At 44.4% G+C, this 17,574-nt stretch overlaps 1 protein-coding gene across 1 annotated transcript; it reads right to left on the bottom strand.

The window, feature by feature from the left end:
* Positions 1–13,571: 13,571 nt before the first annotated feature.
* Positions 13,572–16,070, bottom strand: LOC124307430 (uncharacterized). The gene is made up of 3 exons (XM_046769069.1): positions 15,317–16,070; positions 13,888–15,115; positions 13,572–13,767 (listed from the first exon to the last, which is right to left on the bottom strand). The coding sequence occupies exons 1-3, from the start codon at positions 16,068–16,070 to the stop codon at positions 13,572–13,574; spliced, it is 2,178 nt and encodes a 725-aa protein (XP_046625025.1).
* Between the last annotated feature and the right edge of the window lie 1,504 nt (positions 16,071–17,574).

Raw genomic sequence — 17,574 nt, 5'->3', positions numbered from 1 at the left:
TCTCCGAGAACCATCCGCGAGACCTTCACGTCAAGATACCAGGACACTGCCTGACAGGGGTCACGTACCAGCTCAACATCAACACCACCGACTACAGACGAACGAATACCGCTGAAACCACTCCCGATGGATGCCTATCTAGTTGTCGAACAGGGTCGTGCGTGATGCACAAACAGCACCTCCAACTATTTGAGACTTATCGGCCAGGAGCCGAACCACGAACGAATGCTTCTACCGCTCGGATGCATCGTCAGGCGGCGTACAGGGCTGTGCGTCAAAAACACAACGAAGCCTCCCGTCGGCGATACTTATCAGCCTGGAGCTGAACCGACCCTAACATCTACTAAGTCGTTGACTATCCAATAGAAGACGGTTTTCTCTTCACGAACCGTCTTATCGAAGGACTGCGGCGTGGAATAGGCTAATGATATGCTGACCACGTGGATCTGGTGGATCTAGTGTGGGGATCCGGGTTGAGGGCCATCACCACCAGATCGTTCCGGCATGAGGGCTTCGATGAGCGAGGGCCGGGATGCAGCGCCGACGAAATAGCTACAACGGGGAGTACCAGTAAAGCAAGGAGTGAGTTACAGTCTGTCGCAAGTCCAGGAGACCGGTGACGTAACATTGCCGCACACCTCAATATCGCAATACCTGAGCAGCACGACCCCCCCCTTCTCACCAACGATACCGCATAGCTACAGAAAAACATCTCTAACCACCTTCCGACGTCCTGATACCTCGATACCTGTCGTCGAGGGAAAAGAACATCAAGCGGCGAGGGATTATCGCCGCCTATCCGTGGACCAGGCCACGAGACCAGCTGGTCCAATTAAGATACCGCAAATTTTGGGAAGAATCACGTGACACCAGCTCGATGAAAATCAGGATCATCGCTCATCTCATTACTCTACGTTCAGTTCCTGAATTGCAAAGACGTGCCTTTGTCATATCTAGTATCATTACCGCTATCACTGTGATTAGTTTCTCGCTATCGTATCGCATTCTCTCGCACCTGTTATATCTTCTTTTACGTAAGTGAGGTTCCTTTTCTATTTTGTGAAGCCACGAGATTACTTGCAATATATCGTACCTTTACCTTTATCTCTTTCTCTCTTTACCTTGCAGTTGGTCTGCTTGAGCCAATTGGGCTCGTATCTTTTCTCTTTACCTTGCAGTTGGTCTGCTTGAGCCACCTGGGCTCGTACCTTATTATCTCTTATCTTGTCCCTTTCTCTGTCTTATTGCAAGTAACTTCGCGACTGGTTGATTATTACTTACGCATTGTAGTGACTATCGCTTTATCTTATTATCTTTCTCTTTTAGAATATTTGAATGTCTAATATCGCTGTCTAGCAGCGCGTTCCGTTGAAGGATCAATTTTTATCTTAGCTACTGAGCATTGCTATTTTGTTATATTTTCTGTGATTAGTTTCTATCTGTCTCTTTACCTATTATCGTTGATTATTTTATCTTAGTGAGAGTACCGCGGGAGCGATCTTATATCGCTGCGCGGTCCCGTTCGTCGTTCATTTGACATTGGAGTATTGTGCCGTATCGCATAACATCTTTTTCATTATATTTTTCGCTAATATCGCTGATCGTAGTTGTCCGTAGTCTATTTGGTTTGCCGTACGTAGCATATCAATTATCTTGAATATTGTTTGTCTTATCTTGAATTGCCTTTTATCGTACCGAATATTATCTATCTTTCTCTCGCACTTACCGCAAACTATAGACTACGTATTATCTTTTATTCTCTATATTTTATGATAATTTTCTATTTGACCTGTCGCTTGAATTTACCTCGTAATTCATAATTCCCTGTCTGCCTATTTCTGATTATTCTGGTAATGTGATAACTATTACAATTGTTGTATTTCGCATGTGTTTATAATTGCTTCTCTGATTTTATGATTTATTTGCTTACCGCTTAATTTAAGTACAGTATATCTTTTTCTGTTCTGCCTATCTATCATAAAACCGTGTTAATCATTACCTTTTAGTATCGCGAGCTTGCGCATATTTCCCGCTTATTCGGAAAACGTTCCGTTAATTGTTAACTCTCTCGCTTAACCTTTCTCTGGCTGTAACTATTGTTAATTATCGCATTTATCGTACTTGTATCGCAAACTCTTCAGCTACTTGCTTGTCAGTAAACTTATCGCTTCTTGTTTAATATATTTGATATTATTCCTGCTTCACCTGTTTCTTATTTTATCTATTGGATTCGACTCCGCCCCTCTACCATTATCTTGTCTCTCTGAGCGAACTGTGCAAAACCGTCGTAGAACCTGACCTTACCTTTATCTATTACCTTTACCTTTACCTTTGTCTTTTTCTCTAATTATCTATTTTTGACGCATGTGCGTCTGGCGCCCAACAATCGTATCTTTCTCCCTTAGTATCTCTCTCTATCTAATTATTTAGGTTAGCGACTGCGCCGTAGGGTAACCAATTATCGTTATATCGTTCTTACCCTCAAATATATAAAAATATTGGTTACAATATATATACGCACACACACATATATATACATATATATATATTTATATATATTTATATCACACATCAATATAATAGAATATAAATGAAGGTAATTCAAGTAAATAATTCAATAAAAAAAAAATGATCTACGTGAATATGTTATTTTTCTCAAATTGGAGAATAATTAATTTTCAAGAATTGAAAATATGAAATCAAATGAATATTAATTTATCTATCTGTATTCTTTTTTTTAAATTTCATAATGAGTTTCAATCCATTGTATAAATGTTCCAAATTACAATTCATTGAGTGAATTGAACGGCATTTTTCTAATGAATAATATTTTTATTCTAATTAATTTGTGAGCAGACAATTGAAAAATGTATAGGATTTTTCTAATAATTATACATAATTTTAAAAAATTTAAATAATATGAAGAAATTTTTTTTTTTTTGAATTTCTCTCATTTCAAAAGTAAATTCAAAATTGTAATATACATACATATATACACACACATATATATATATACTTATATATATATATATATTTATATCATACATGATTATAATAGACTATAAATGATGGTCATTGAGTTGAATAATTTTATAAAATAAAAAAATAATTCATTTAAAGAAATTATTTTTCTTAAGTTGACGAATAATTAATTTTCAATAATTGAGATATGAAATTGAATGAATAATAATTTATCTATCTATATGTTCTCTTTAAATTTCATGATAGGTTCTAATCCATTGGATAAATGTTTCAAATTTCAATTCATAAAGTAAATTAAATGGCATTTTTCCAATGAATAATATTTATATTTCAATTATTGTGTGAGCAGATAATTGAAAAATATATAGGATTTTTCTAATAAATATGTTTAATTGTAAAAAATTTAAATAATGTGAAAAACATTTTTTTTTTCAAAGAGATCTCTTTTTTTAAAAAAAAATTTAAAATTATATCATATGTATATATATATATTTATGTATACTTATATTATACATTAATATAATAGAATACGAATGAAGGTAATAAAGTTGAATGATTCAATAAAATAAAAAATGATCTATTTGAATACATTATTCTCCTTAAATTATAGAATAAGTAATTCTTAAAAATAAAAATATGAAATTGAATGAATAATAATTTATCTATCTGTATGTTCTCTTTAAATTTCATATTAAGTTCTATTTTATTGTATAAATGTTCCAAATTACAATTCATGAAGTGATGTCAATGGCATTTTTCCAATGAATAATATTTATATTTCAATTGATATGTGAGCAGATAATTAAAAAATATAGAGGATTTCTCTAATAATTATATATAATTTTGAAAAATTTAAATAATGTGAAAAAAGTTTTTTTTTCAAAAGTTCTCTTTTTTCAAAAGGAAATTAAAAATTATATCACATATATATATATATATATTTATATTCATGTATACTAATATTATCCATTAATATAATAGAATATGAATGGAGGTAATTGAGTTGAATAATTTGATGAAATAAAAAATAATTCATTCAAATATATCATTTTTCTTGAATTAAAGTACGATTGATTTTCAAAAATAAAAATATGAAATTGAATAAATGATGATTTATCTATCTGTATGTTTGCTTCAAATTTCATGATATGTTCCAATCCATTGTATTAATGTTGCAAATTACAATTCATAAAGTAAATTGAATGGCGTTTTTCTAATGAATAATATTGATATTTTAATTGATATGTGAGCACAAAATTAAAAAACACATAGGATTTCGCTGATAATCATATATTATTCTGAAAAATTTAAATCAGGTGAAAAAATTTTTTTCCAAAAATTTCTCTATCTTTAAAAGTCAATTGAAAATTATGATATTATATGTGTATATATACACACGCATGCATATATACATATGTATATTTATTTATATTTATATTATACATTTTTTCAGAGAGATGGCAAAAAGATATGGATCATTGACGCGGGATCCGCGAATTAGTGATGAGAACGAATGTAAATGAAACGAAATGATGTTGAGATGGAGAGAGATGATGATTAATAGTAACCGAGAATTTTATTGATTCTGATGCGGCGATAGAGACCGTATCGCAAGAGAACGTTACAGAGAGTGAAGATTTTACAGAGCGAGAGAACACATAGATTATACACATACATGATTTCGAGATAGTAGACAATACATGAGATACAGCTAATGGGTTTTGAGTCGCGACACGGGCAAGCGGCGAGATTTGACGCAGAGACGGCAAGTAAACATTGCACGCGAGTGAGCGTACATGTGCAAGGACGATTTTGAGTGTCGCGAGACACACATTTAACTATTCGATACCTCGCCGAAACATACCGCCCGCTTCGCTATCGGTAACGATCGCGAAATTAGATTATGCCGCCCGCCGTGCGTTATTTATTCTTAGAGTCAATAATTGTCTTGAGAGGACACTGGAAGCACACACAATTTTACGATTGGACGCTTTAACACAGAGGATTTCGTTTTAACGGTCACAACGCGAACAAGACCGTCGGTTCTCGGATGCACTTCGATCACTTTCGCGAGGGGCCACACAGATGTAGGTAGATTTTCGTTTTTTACGAGAACGATGGATCCGATTTTGATGTTTCCGTGATGAGTCTGCCATTTCGAGAGGTTTTGGAAGGACTGAAGATACTCCTCACTCCACCGTTTCCAAAAATGCTCCAGCATTTTACGCGAGTGTTGCCAATGCGATAGCCGTTGAACTGACACCTCGATGAGTGACGGCTCAGGAATTGTGTTCAATGCTGAGCCGACGAGAAAGTGTCCTGGAGTCAAGGCACTTGGATCCCGTGGATCGTCCGAAATAGCGCAAAGAGGTCGAGAATTAAGCGTGGCTTCTACTTGCGTGAGGAACATCGCGAATTGCTCGAACGTTGGAGTAGCTTCTCCGATGACTCGTTTGAGGTGAAATTTGACTGATTTCACTCCGGCTTCCCATTTTCCACCGAAATGAGGCGCGGAGGGAGGATTGAACCGCCACTGGGTTCCGTGTGATGCGAGGATGTTTGCTATTTCTGCGAACTCCTTTGACGATGCAGCGAGAAGACGGCGAAGTTCTGAGTCTGCGCCGACGAGATTCGTTCCACAATCGCTTGCGATTGAGGCACAAATTCCTCGTCGAGATGTGAAGCGTTTGTACGCCGCGATGAATGCCTCCGTCGTGTAGTCCGAAAGTAGCTCGAGATGCACAGCCGAGGTCGTGAAGCAGATGAAGATAACGATATATCCCTTGCATGATTTCGCTTCTCTTCCGCGGGAGGCTCGAATCGAGAATGGACCAGCGTAGTCAACGCCAGAGTGAAGAAACGGCCTTGATTGCGTGACTCGAGACTGAGGGAGTTGGCCCATCTGTTGGCTGCTGAGGGTGGCGCGATGACGCGCACAAGGAACGCAACGATGTATGAACATGGGGATCGGTACTCTTCCTCCCAGGATCCAGTACCGCTGTCGGATTGTAGCGAAAGTGAGTTGCGGACCTCCGTGGAGCGTCAACCGATGATGATGATCGATGATCAATGTGGAGAACGATGATTCGTGAGGCAAGATAGACGGGTGCTTTTCGTCATACGGAAGCAATGAGTGATTCAGTCGACCACCGACTCTGAGGAATTCGTTCGAATCGATAAACAGCGTGAGTCGCGATAGTGAATGACTTCGAGTGAGACTTGAGCTTGTCTCGATTTGGCGAATTTCTTCTGCAAAGTACGCCTGCCGGGTCAGCTTGGTCCAAAACAGTTGGGCGTCGCTTAATTCGAGAGTAGAGATCGGTCCGACAGTGATAGACGTGTTTACGCGATTCGATGTCGTCTTCGCGAGGAACCGATTTGCTGCGCGTTTACACAATGATGTGACTTTAAGGAGAGTCGGTAGTTTTGAGTAGCGATCGACGAGATCCCAGATCTGTTGCGGCTCAGCTGTTGCGATGTGCGTCGACAGCCCTTTTCTTTCCTCGAGATGAATGTTTTCTTCCGGTCGCGGAGATAAGGATGGCCAATTGACAGAAGGCTTCGAGAGCCAGGATGGTCCGAACGTCCAAGGTTCTGATTTTTGAAGTTGCTCCGGAGATGTACCACGAGACGCATGATCAGCGGGGTTTTCAAAACCCGAGATGTGATACCAACAAGCGTTCGCGAACTCTTGGATTTCCGTTACGCGATTACGAACGAATTCCTTCCACCGCGATGGGTGGCTTTAGATCCGCGCGAGCGCGACTGTGGAATCCGTCGACAGATAAACCGGGGTGTTTTCGAAATTGAGAGTCTTTTCCACATGAGACATCAACCGGACGAGAAGATTCGCAGCACAGAGTTCGAGACGAGGAATTGTCACCTTCTTTAGCGGCGCTACTTGAGTTTTCGCGCACACTAGTGAAACGCGCACTTCGTGAGTGTTGATATACGTTCGCGCGTAGATCACTGCGCCTAATGCACTTTGAGAGGCGTCCGCGAAACCGTGGATCTCTATCCCGAGAGATGCTGAACTTGACCCGATCCATCGTGGGATGGTGATAGCTGAGATGCCTTGAAGATCTTGTAGAAACTCGATCCATCGCGAGGACAATGAAGCTGAGAGCGGCTCGTCCCAGTCGAAACCGAGTGCCCACAATTCTTGCATAAAGATTTTGGCTCTGATCGTGATCGGCGAGAGCCATCCGAGAGGATCAAAGAGCTGCGCGGTTTGTGAGAGAACTTTTCGTTTCGTGAAATTGTCCCGAGTATGATGAATTTGCGGAGTGAACGCGTACGCGTCGATGTCTGGTCTCCACGCAAGACCGAGAGCCCGAAAGAATAGACTTTGATCGAGATTCAGATGCATTGCGATCTCTTGATGGTTTCGAGAAATGTCAACGAGAGTTTCTGGGTGGCTTGAAGTCCACTTTTAAAGTTCAAAGCCGCCCGCCTTGAGCCATTGATTGAGTTCGTTGATTTTCTCGCGACCTTGATCAACGTCCTCTGCTCCTGAGAGGATGTCGTCGACGTACGTGTTCTCGAGAATGACGTGGCTCGCAAAGGGATACTGCTCACCTTCGTCCTGAACGAGTTGATGAAGAACACGGATCGCGAGGTATGGAGCGCTTGCAAGACCATACGTTACCGTAGTCAGTTGATATTCTTCAATCGGTAGCTCTGATTCTTCCCTCCAGAGGATTCGCTGAAAACCTTGGTCATCATTGTGGACCAAAATTTGTCGTTACATCTTGACGATGTCTGATGAGAACGCGACTGGATATTGTCGCCAGCGTAAGAGAACGTCCGCGAGGTCGGTTTGCACTTTTGGACCGACGAGAAGATTGTCATTGAGAGAGAGTCCGAGGTTGGTTCTTTGAGACCCGTTGAACACGACACGCAACTTTGTTGTTGAACTGCTGTCGCGAACTACACCGTGATAGGGAAGATAAAACACGCGGAAATTGTCTTCAGGTGTATTGATAGCGCGACGCATGTGCCCGAGTACACGATATTCACGAAGGAAGCTCGAGTAGGCCTCCTTGAGTTTTGCGTCGCTACCGAACCGTTTCTCCAAACGAAGGAGCATTTGATGCGCGGGATTCCGCGAGTTGCCGAGCTCTACCGAATTGTCTTTGAGCGGCAGCCGAACTACGTAACGACCGGACGCATTTCGAGAAACCGTTTCGCGAAAGTGTTGCTCACAACGCTCTTCTTCGGAAGTTAGTGCCAAAGGTTTCGACACTTCTTCCTGCTTCCAAAACTGCTGCACGAAATCGAGCAGTTCGTGATCGAGGGAGCATTGGAAGCCTTGGACTGCGCTATACGAGGGGCTTGCTGCTTCCGCTGAAACGCAGCCGGACAGGACCCAACCGAACTGAGTTTCTTGCGCGATTGGTGTTTCTGGTGCTCCTCTTCGAACTCCTTGACCAATGATGTTGCTGTAGATGCCAGCTCCGAGAATTACGTCGATTTGACTGGGATGTGCAAAGCTTGGATACGCGAGGTTGAGTCCTCGTAGATGAGGCCAGTCTTCGACGAGAAGTCGTAGTGAGGGTAGATACGATGTGAGTCGTGGAAGCACGAGTGCCTCCACCTGACATGAGAACGAGGTGTGAGCACGAGATTGGAGTTGCAATGTCGCGATGCCGCGAGTCACTGCCGATTTATGAGCTCCGACGCCAATGACCGGTATCGTTGCTTGATGCCGACGTAGTCGCAATTGTTGCGCTAGCGACTCCGTGACGAATGAACTTTCGGATCCTTGATCGAGTAGAGCGCGAGCGATGATTATTTCTTCAGTCTCCGGATTCGAAGCGATCAATTGCACTGTGGCGAGAAGAACTGGAGAGCGCTTGATCATTGTAGGCTGAGCTGAGTGGTTGCTCACCTGAGAGGCGCTGTTCGAGATCGGTGCGTTCTGCACTGCAGGTTGCGCCACTGCGGCCTGTCCTTGAGATGTGCCGCTGTTGGCAGCTGTCGAGATTGAGGAAGAGTTTCGATGCAGCAAGGAATGATGTCGACCGTTGCACACGCGACACGTTCTGTTGGATCGACAGTCCTTCTGCTAATGTGGACCGAGACAATTGAAGCAAAGCTTTTTCGCAGAAACCACTTCCCTTCTTTGATCCAGAGATTTGTCGCGAAAGGTCGAACAGAACGCGATTTAGTGGTTGCCTTTGCAACAAGCACACGACTGTTCCTTTGATTGCGCTGTATGTGACCTTGTCGTCTGAAGATTTGACCTTCCTTGCGATGAGTGCGGTTTCGACGTCGCGATTTGATTATGAGCATGAGCCTGCTCCACGGCTTCGAGGGTGTGGATGCGACCGATGAGAAACGCCTTGAGCTCCGCAAACGTGGGGGGCTCGAGTTTCTCGCTAACACTTTTTTCCCACTCTTCGAGAGATGCTGGGTCGAGCTTGCGAATCGTCATGTGCACGATGATGTGATCCCCTAATTTCTCGGGACCATCGAGAAGTTCGAGTGCGCCAAGAGCTTCGCAAGTGTTGTTGTGCAAGCTCTTCAGTTCTGATGACGACTTTTTCGTGACACGAGGAATCGCGAAAAGTGTCGCGAGATGAGAATCCGTCAAAAGTCTCTTGTTTTCGCACCGTGAGACGAGAGTTTCCCAGGCTCGAGGGAAGTTTTCAGCGGTAAGAGCGATGTTTTTAATGAGTTGTGACGGTTCATCGGTAAGACTTGTTTTTAGGTAGTGTAGTTTTCCCACTTCCGAGAGTTGCGAATTTTCGCGAACGATTGATGTGAAGAGGTCGTGGAAAGACTTCCAGTCTGAGTAATTGCCCGAGAACGTAGGCAATTCGATGCGTGGTAGCCGTTTTGAGGCTCCTCCAGTTGTGAGTTGCGGGGCTACGGCTGTTGGCACGATCGGTGCCGATAGAGTCTTGAGAATTCCGAGTAGATCGAGCATCTCTCCCTTCGCGTTTAAGTACTCGTATTGCTCTTCACACTGTCCGTTAGTCTTTCGCCAAATACGAAAGTCTTTTGATAGTGTCCAGTTGATCACCTTTTGCTGCGATTCTAATTTGATCGACTGTCTCGTGCATGTCTTGGAACTTCAGCCAATTTGAATTTAAAGCATCCAATCGCGATTGCACTTGCCCGAGGGTTGTTTTTGCTTCACCGAGCTTGCGCAAGTTTTCGAGAGTGCGACAGATGCGCCTTAAGAGATCGGTTTGACGTTCAATGTATTCGTCGATCGTCATTTTCACAAACGAGAAAGTGTAACTCACGCGACGAACGAAGTTTTCACGAACGAGATACGCACACAGTGATAATAGGGCGTCGCGATACACACTTCGAGAGATCGGTGTTGTTGACGCTCAGATCTTAGTCACGGTCACTACAGAGGACACCGCACGTTTGAATTTAACAGACGCGACAGATTTTGATGATGGTTTTCACCGATAACGATATTGTTCACTTTGATTACGTGAACTTTCGCAACTTGATGCACACGCGATAGTTCCGTTTCACTCACTGGCTAATTCGTCTTCCCGTAAGTCGCAACGATTCGAAAGATTCGACTCGATTTGCGAATGATCCGATTCGATTCGCGACTGATCCGGCTCGAAGGACCAAAAATGTTTAGAGAGATGGCAAAAAGATATGGATCATCGACGTGGGATCCGCGAATTAGTGATGAGAACGAGTGTGAATGAAACGAAATGTTGTTGAGATGGAGAGAGATGATGATTAATAGTAACCGAGAATTTTATTGATTCTGATGCGGCGATACAGACCGTATCGCAAGAGAACGTTACAGAGTGAAAATTTTACGGAGCGAGAGAACACATAGATTATACACATACATGATTTCGAGATAGCAGACAATACATGAGATACAGCTAATGGGTTTTGAGTCGCGACACGGGCAAGCGGCGAGATTTGACGCAGAGACGGCAAGTAAACATTGCACGCGAGTGAGCGTACATGTGCAAGGACGATTTTGAGTGTCGCGAGACACACATTTAACTATTCGATACCTCGCCGAAACATACCGCCCGCTTCGCTATCGGTAACGATCGCGAAATTAGATTATGCCGCCCGCCGTGCGTTATTTATTCTTAGAGTCAATAATTGTCTTGAGAGGACACTGGAAGCACACACAATTTTACGATTGGACGCTTTAACACAGAGGATTTCGTTTTAACGGTCACAACGCGAACAAGACCGTCGGTTCTCGGATGCACTTCGATCACTTTCGCGAGGGGCCACACAGATGTAGGTAGATTTTCGTTTTTTACGAGAACGATGGATCCGATTTTGATGTTTCCGTGATGAGTCTGCCATTTCGAGAGGTTTTGGAAGGACTGAAGATACTCCTCACTCCACCGTTTCCAAAAATGCTCCAGCATTTTACGCGAGTGTTGCCAATGCGATAGCCGTTGAACTGACACCTCGATGAGTGACGGCTCAGGAATTGTGTTCAATGCTGAGCCGACGAGAAAGTGTCCTGGAGTCAAGGCACTTGGATCCCGTGGATCGTCCGAAATAGCGCAAAGAGGTCGAGAATTAAGCGTGGCTTCTACTTGCGTGAGGAACATCGCGAATTGCTCGAACGTTGGAGTAGCTTCTCCGATGACTCGTTTGAGGTGAAATTTGACTGATTTCACTCCGGCTTCCCATTTTCCACCGAAATGAGGCGCGGAGGGAGGATTGAACCGCCACTGGGTTCCGTGTGATGCGAGGATGTTTGCTATTTCTGCGAACTCCTTTGACGATGCAGCGAGAAGACGGCGAAGTTCTGAGTCTGCGCCGACGAGATTCGTTCCACAATCGCTTGCGATTGAGGCACAAATTCCTCGTCGAGATGTGAAGCGTTTGTACGCCGCGATGAATGCCTCCGTCGTGTAGTCCGAAAGTAGCTCGAGATGCACAGCCGAGGTCGTGAAGCAGATGAAGATAACGATATATCCCTTGCATGATTTCGCTTCTCTTCCGCGGGAGGCTCGAATCGAGAATGGACCAGCGTAGTCAACGCCAGAGTGAAGAAACGGCCTTGATTGCGTGACTCGAGACTGAGGGAGTTGGCCCATCTGTTGGCTGCTGAGGGTGGCGCGATGACGCGCACAAGGAACGCAACGATGTATGAACATGGGGATCGGTACTCTTCCTCCCAGGATCCAGTACCGCTGTCGGATTGTAGCGAAAGTGAGTTGCGGACCTCCGTGGAGCGTCAACCGATGATGATGATCGATGATCAATGTGGAGAACGATGATTCGTGAGGCAAGATAGACGGGTGCTTTTCGTCATACGGAAGCAATGAGTGATTCAGTCGACCACCGACTCTGAGGAATTCGTTCGAATCGATAAACAGCGTGAGTCGCGATAGTGAATGACTTCGAGTGAGACTTGAGCTTGTCTCGATTTGGCGAATTTCTTCTGCAAAGTACGCCTGCCGGGTCAGCTTGGTCCAAAACAGTTGGGCGTCGCTTAATTCGAGAGTAGAGATCGGTCCGACAGTGATAGACGTGTTTACGCGATTCGATGTCGTCTTCGCGAGGAACCGATTTGCTGCGCGTTTACACAATGATGTGACTTTAAGGAGAGTCGATAGTTTTGAGTAGCGATCGACGAGATCCCAGATCTGTTGCGGCTCAGCTGTTGCGATGTGCGTCGACAGCCCTTTTCTTTCCTCGAGATGAATGTTTTCTTCCGGTCGCGGAGATAAGGATGGCCAATTGACAGAAGGCTTCGAGAGCCAGGATGGTCCGAACGTCCAAGGTTCTGATTTTTGAAGTTGCTCCGGAGATGTACCACGAGACGCATGATCAGCGGGGTTTTCAAAACCCGAGATGTGATACCAACAAGCGTTCGCGAACTCTTGGATTTCCGTTACGCGATTACGAACGAATTCCTTCCACCGCGATGGGTGGCTTTAGATCCGCGCGAGCGCGACTGTGGAATCCGTCGACAGATAAACCGGGGTGTTTTCGAAATTGAGAGTCTTTTCCACATGAGACATCAACCGGACGAGAAGATTCGCAGCACAGAGTTCGAGACGAGGAATTGTCACCTTCTTTAGCGGCGCTACTTGAGTTTTCGCGCACACTAGTGAAACGCGCACTTCGTGAGTGTTGATATACGTTCGCGCGTAGATCACTGCGCCTAATGCACTTTGAGAGGCGTCCGCGAAACCGTGGATCTCTATCCCGAGAGATGCTGAACTTGACCCGATCCATCGTGGGATGGTGATAGCTGAGATGCCTTGAAGATCTTGTAGAAACTCGATCCATCGCGAGGACAATGAAGCTGAGAGCGGCTCGTCCCAGTCGAAACCGAGTGCCCACAATTCTTGCATAAAGATTTTGGCTCTGATCGTGATCGGCGAGAGCCATCCGAGAGGATCAAAGAGCTGCGCGGTTTGTGAGAGAACTTTTCGTTTCGTGAAATTGTCCCGAGTATGATGAATTTGCGGAGTGAACGCGTACGCGTCGATGTCTGGTCTCCACGCAAGACCGAGAGCCCGAAAGAATAGACTTTGATCGAGATTCAGATGCATTGCGATCTCTTGATGGTTTCGAGAAATGTCAACGAGAGTTTCTGGGTGGCTTGAAGTCCACTTTTAAAGTTCAAAGCCGCCCGCCTTGAGCCATTGATTGAGTTCGTTGATTTTCTCGCGACCTTGATCAACGTCCTCTGCTCCTGAGAGGATGTCGTCGACGTACGTGTTCTCGAGAATGACGTGGCTCGCAAAGGGATACTGCTCACCTTCGTCCTGAACGAGTTGATGAAGAACACGGATCGCGAGGTATGGAGCGCTTGCAAGACCATACGTTACCGTAGTCAGTTGATATTCTTCAATCGGTAGCTCTGATTCTTCCCTCCAGAGGATTCGCTGAAAACCTTGGTCATCATTGTGGACCAAAATTTGTCGTTACATCTTGACGATGTCTGATGAGAACGCGACTGGATATTGTCGCCAGCGTAAGAGAACGTCCGCGAGGTCGGTTTGCACTTTTGGACCGACGAGAAGATTGTCATTGAGAGAGAGTCCGAGGTTGGTTCTTTGAGACCCGTTGAACACGACACGCAACTTTGTTGTTGAACTGCTGTCGCGAACTACACCGTGATAGGGAAGATAAAACACGCGGAAATTGTCTTCAGGTGTATTGATAGCGCGACGCATGTGCCCGAGTACACGATATTCACGAAGGAAGCTCGAGTAGGCCTCCTTGAGTTTTGCGTCGCTACCGAACCGTTTCTCCAAACGAAGGAGCATTTGATGCGCGGGATTCCGCGAGTTGCCGAGCTCTACCGAATTGTCTTTGAGCGGCAGCCGAACTACGTAACGACCGGACGCATTTCGAGAAACCGTTTCGCGAAAGTGTTGCTCACAACGCTCTTCTTCGGAAGTTAGTGCCAAAGGTTTCGACACTTCTTCCTGCTTCCAAAACTGCTGCACGAAATCGAGCAGTTCGTGATCGAGGGAGCATTGGAAGCCTTGGACTGCGCTATACGAGGGGCTTGCTGCTTCCGCTGAAACGCAGCCGGACAGGACCCAACCGAACTGAGTTTCTTGCGCGATTGGTGTTTCTGGTGCTCCTCTTCGAACTCCTTGACCAATGATGTTGCTGTAGATGCCAGCTCCGAGAATTACGTCGATTTGACTGGGATGTGCAAAGCTTGGATACGCGAGGTTGAGTCCTCGTAGATGAGGCCAGTCTTCGACGAGAAGTCGTAGTGAGGGTAGATACGATGTGAGTCGTGGAAGCACGAGTGCCTCCACCTGACATGAGAACGAGGTGTGAGCACGAGATTGGAGTTGCAATGTCGCGATGCCGCGAGTCACTGCCGATTTATGAGCTCCGACGCCAATGACCGGTATCGTTGCTTGATGCCGACGTAGTCGCAATTGTTGCGCTAGCGACTCCGTGACGAATGAACTTTCGGATCCTTGATCGAGTAGAGCGCGAGCGATGATTATTTCTTCAGTCTCCGGATTCGAAGCGATCAATTGCACTGTGGCGAGAAGAACTGGAGAGCGCTTGATCATTGTAGGCTGAGCTGAGTGGTTGCTCACCTGAGAGGCGCTGTTCGAGATCGGTGCGTTCTGCACTGCAGGTTGCGCCACTGCGGCCTGTCCTTGAGATGTGCCGCTGTTGGCAGCTGTCGAGATTGAGGAAGAGTTTCGATGCAGCAAGGAATGATGTCGACCGTTGCACACGCGACACGTTCTGTTGGATCGACAGTCCTTCTGCTAATGTGGACCGAGACAATTGAAGCAAAGCTTTTTCGCAGAAACCACTTCCCTTCTTTGATCCAGAGATTTGTCGCGAAAGGTCGAACAGAACGCGATTTAGTGGTTGCCTTTGCAACAAGCACACGACTGTTCCTTTGATTGCGCTGTATGTGACCTTGTCGTCTGAAGATTTGACCTTCCTTGCGATGAGTGCGGTTTCGACGTCGCGATTTGATTATGAGCATGAGCCTGCTCCACGGCTTCGAGGGTGTGGATGCGACCGATGAGAAACGCCTTGAGCTCCGCAAACGTGGGGGGCTCGAGTTTCTCGCTAACACTTTTTTCCCACTCTTCGAGAGATGCTGGGTCGAGCTTGCGAATCGTCATGTGCACGATGATGTGATCCCCTAATTTCTCGGGACCATCGAGAAGTTCGAGTGCGCCAAGAGCTTCGCAAGTGTTGTTGTGCAAGCTCTTCAGTTCTGATGACGACTTTTTCGTGACACGAGGAATCGCGAAAAGTGTCGCGAGATGAGAATCCGTCAAAAGTCTCTTGTTTTCGCACCGTGAGACGAGAGTTTCCCAGGCTCGAGGGAAGTTTTCAGCGGTAAGAGCGATGTTTTTAATGAGTTGTGACGGTTCATCGGTAAGACTTGTTTTTAGGTAGTGTAGTTTTCCCACTTCCGAGAGTTGCGAATTTTCGCGAACGATTGATGTGAAGAGGTCGTGGAAAGACTTCCAGTCTGAGTAATTGCCCGAGAACGTAGGCAATTCGATGCGTGGTAGCCGTTTTGAGGCTCCTCCAGTTGTGAGTTGCGGGGCTACGGCTGTTGGCACGATCGGTGCCGATAGAGTCTTGAGAATTCCGAGTAGATCGAGCATCTCTCCCTTCGCGTTTAAGTACTCGTATTGCTCTTCACACTGTCCGTTAGTCTTTCGCCAAATACGAAAGTCTTTTGATAGTGTCCAGTTGATCACCTTTTGCTGCGATTCTAATTTGATCGACTGTCTCGTGCATGTCTTGGAACTTCAGCCAATTTGAATTTAAAGCATCCAATCGCGATTGCACTTGCCCGAGGGTTGTTTTTGCTTCACCGAGCTTGCGCAAGTTTTCGAGAGTGCGACAGATGCGCCTTAAGAGATCGGTTTGACGTTCAATGTATTCGTCGATCGTCATTTTCACAAACGAGAAAGTGTAACTCACGCGACGAACGAAGTTTTCACGAACGAGATACGCACACAGTGATAATAGGGCGTCGCGATACACACTTCGAGAGATCGGTGTTGTTGACGCTCAGATCTTAGTCACGGTCACTACAGAGGACACCGCACGTTTGAATTTAACAGACGCGACAGATTTTGATGATGGTTTTCACCGATAACGATATTGTTCACTTTGATTACGTGAACTTTCGCAACTTGATGCACACGCGATAGTTCCGTTTCACTCACTGGCTAATTCGTCTTCCCGTAAGTCGCAACGATTCGAAAGATTCGACTCGATTTGCGAATGATCCGATTCGATTCGCGACTGATCCGGCTCGAAGGACCAAAAATGTTTAGAGAGATGGCAAAAAGATATGGATCATCGACGTGGGATCCGCGAATTAGTGATGAGAACGAGTGTGAATGAAACGAAATGTTGTTGAGATGGAGAGAGATGATGATTAATAGTAACCGAGAATTTTATTGATTCTGATGCGGCGATACAGACCGTATCGCAAGAGAACGTTACAGAGTGAAAATTTTACGGAGCGAGAGAACACATAGATTATACACATACATGATTTCGAGATAGCAGACAATACATGAGATACAGCTAATGGGTTTTGAGTCGCGACACGGGCAAGCGGCGAGATTTGACGCAGAGACGGCAAGTAAACATTGCACGCGAGTGTGCGTACATGTGCGAGGACGATTTTGAGTGTCGCGAGACACACATTCAACTATTCGATACCTTGCTGAAACAACATTAATATAATAGAATATAAATGGAGGTGATTAAGTTAAGGAATTTAATAAAATAAAGAATGATTTATTCAAATGAATTATTATTCTCCAATTAAATATTAATAATTTTCAAAAATTGAAAATATGAAATTAAATGAATAATGATTCATCTATCTGTTTGTTTTTTTCCAATTTCATAATGAGTTCCAATTCGTTGTACGAATGTTCCAAATTACAATTCATAAAGTGAATTAAATGGCATCTTTCCAATGAATGATATTCTGATTTTCATTAATATGCGAGCAGATGAATAAAAAATATATAGGACTTTTCTAATAATTATAAATAATTTTAAAAAATTTGAATCATGTGAAAAAATTTTTTTTTTCAAAATTTCCCTTTTTTTTTAAAATTGAATTAAAAATTATAGTATATA

This window comes from Neodiprion virginianus, chromosome 6 (assembly GCF_021901495.1).
Source record: "Neodiprion virginianus isolate iyNeoVirg1 chromosome 6, iyNeoVirg1.1, whole genome shotgun sequence".
Classification (NCBI taxonomy): domain Eukaryota; kingdom Metazoa; phylum Arthropoda; class Insecta; order Hymenoptera; family Diprionidae; genus Neodiprion; species Neodiprion virginianus.
Note: the sequence above shows the minus strand (reverse complement) of the source record. Positions and strands in the feature narration are given on the sequence as shown.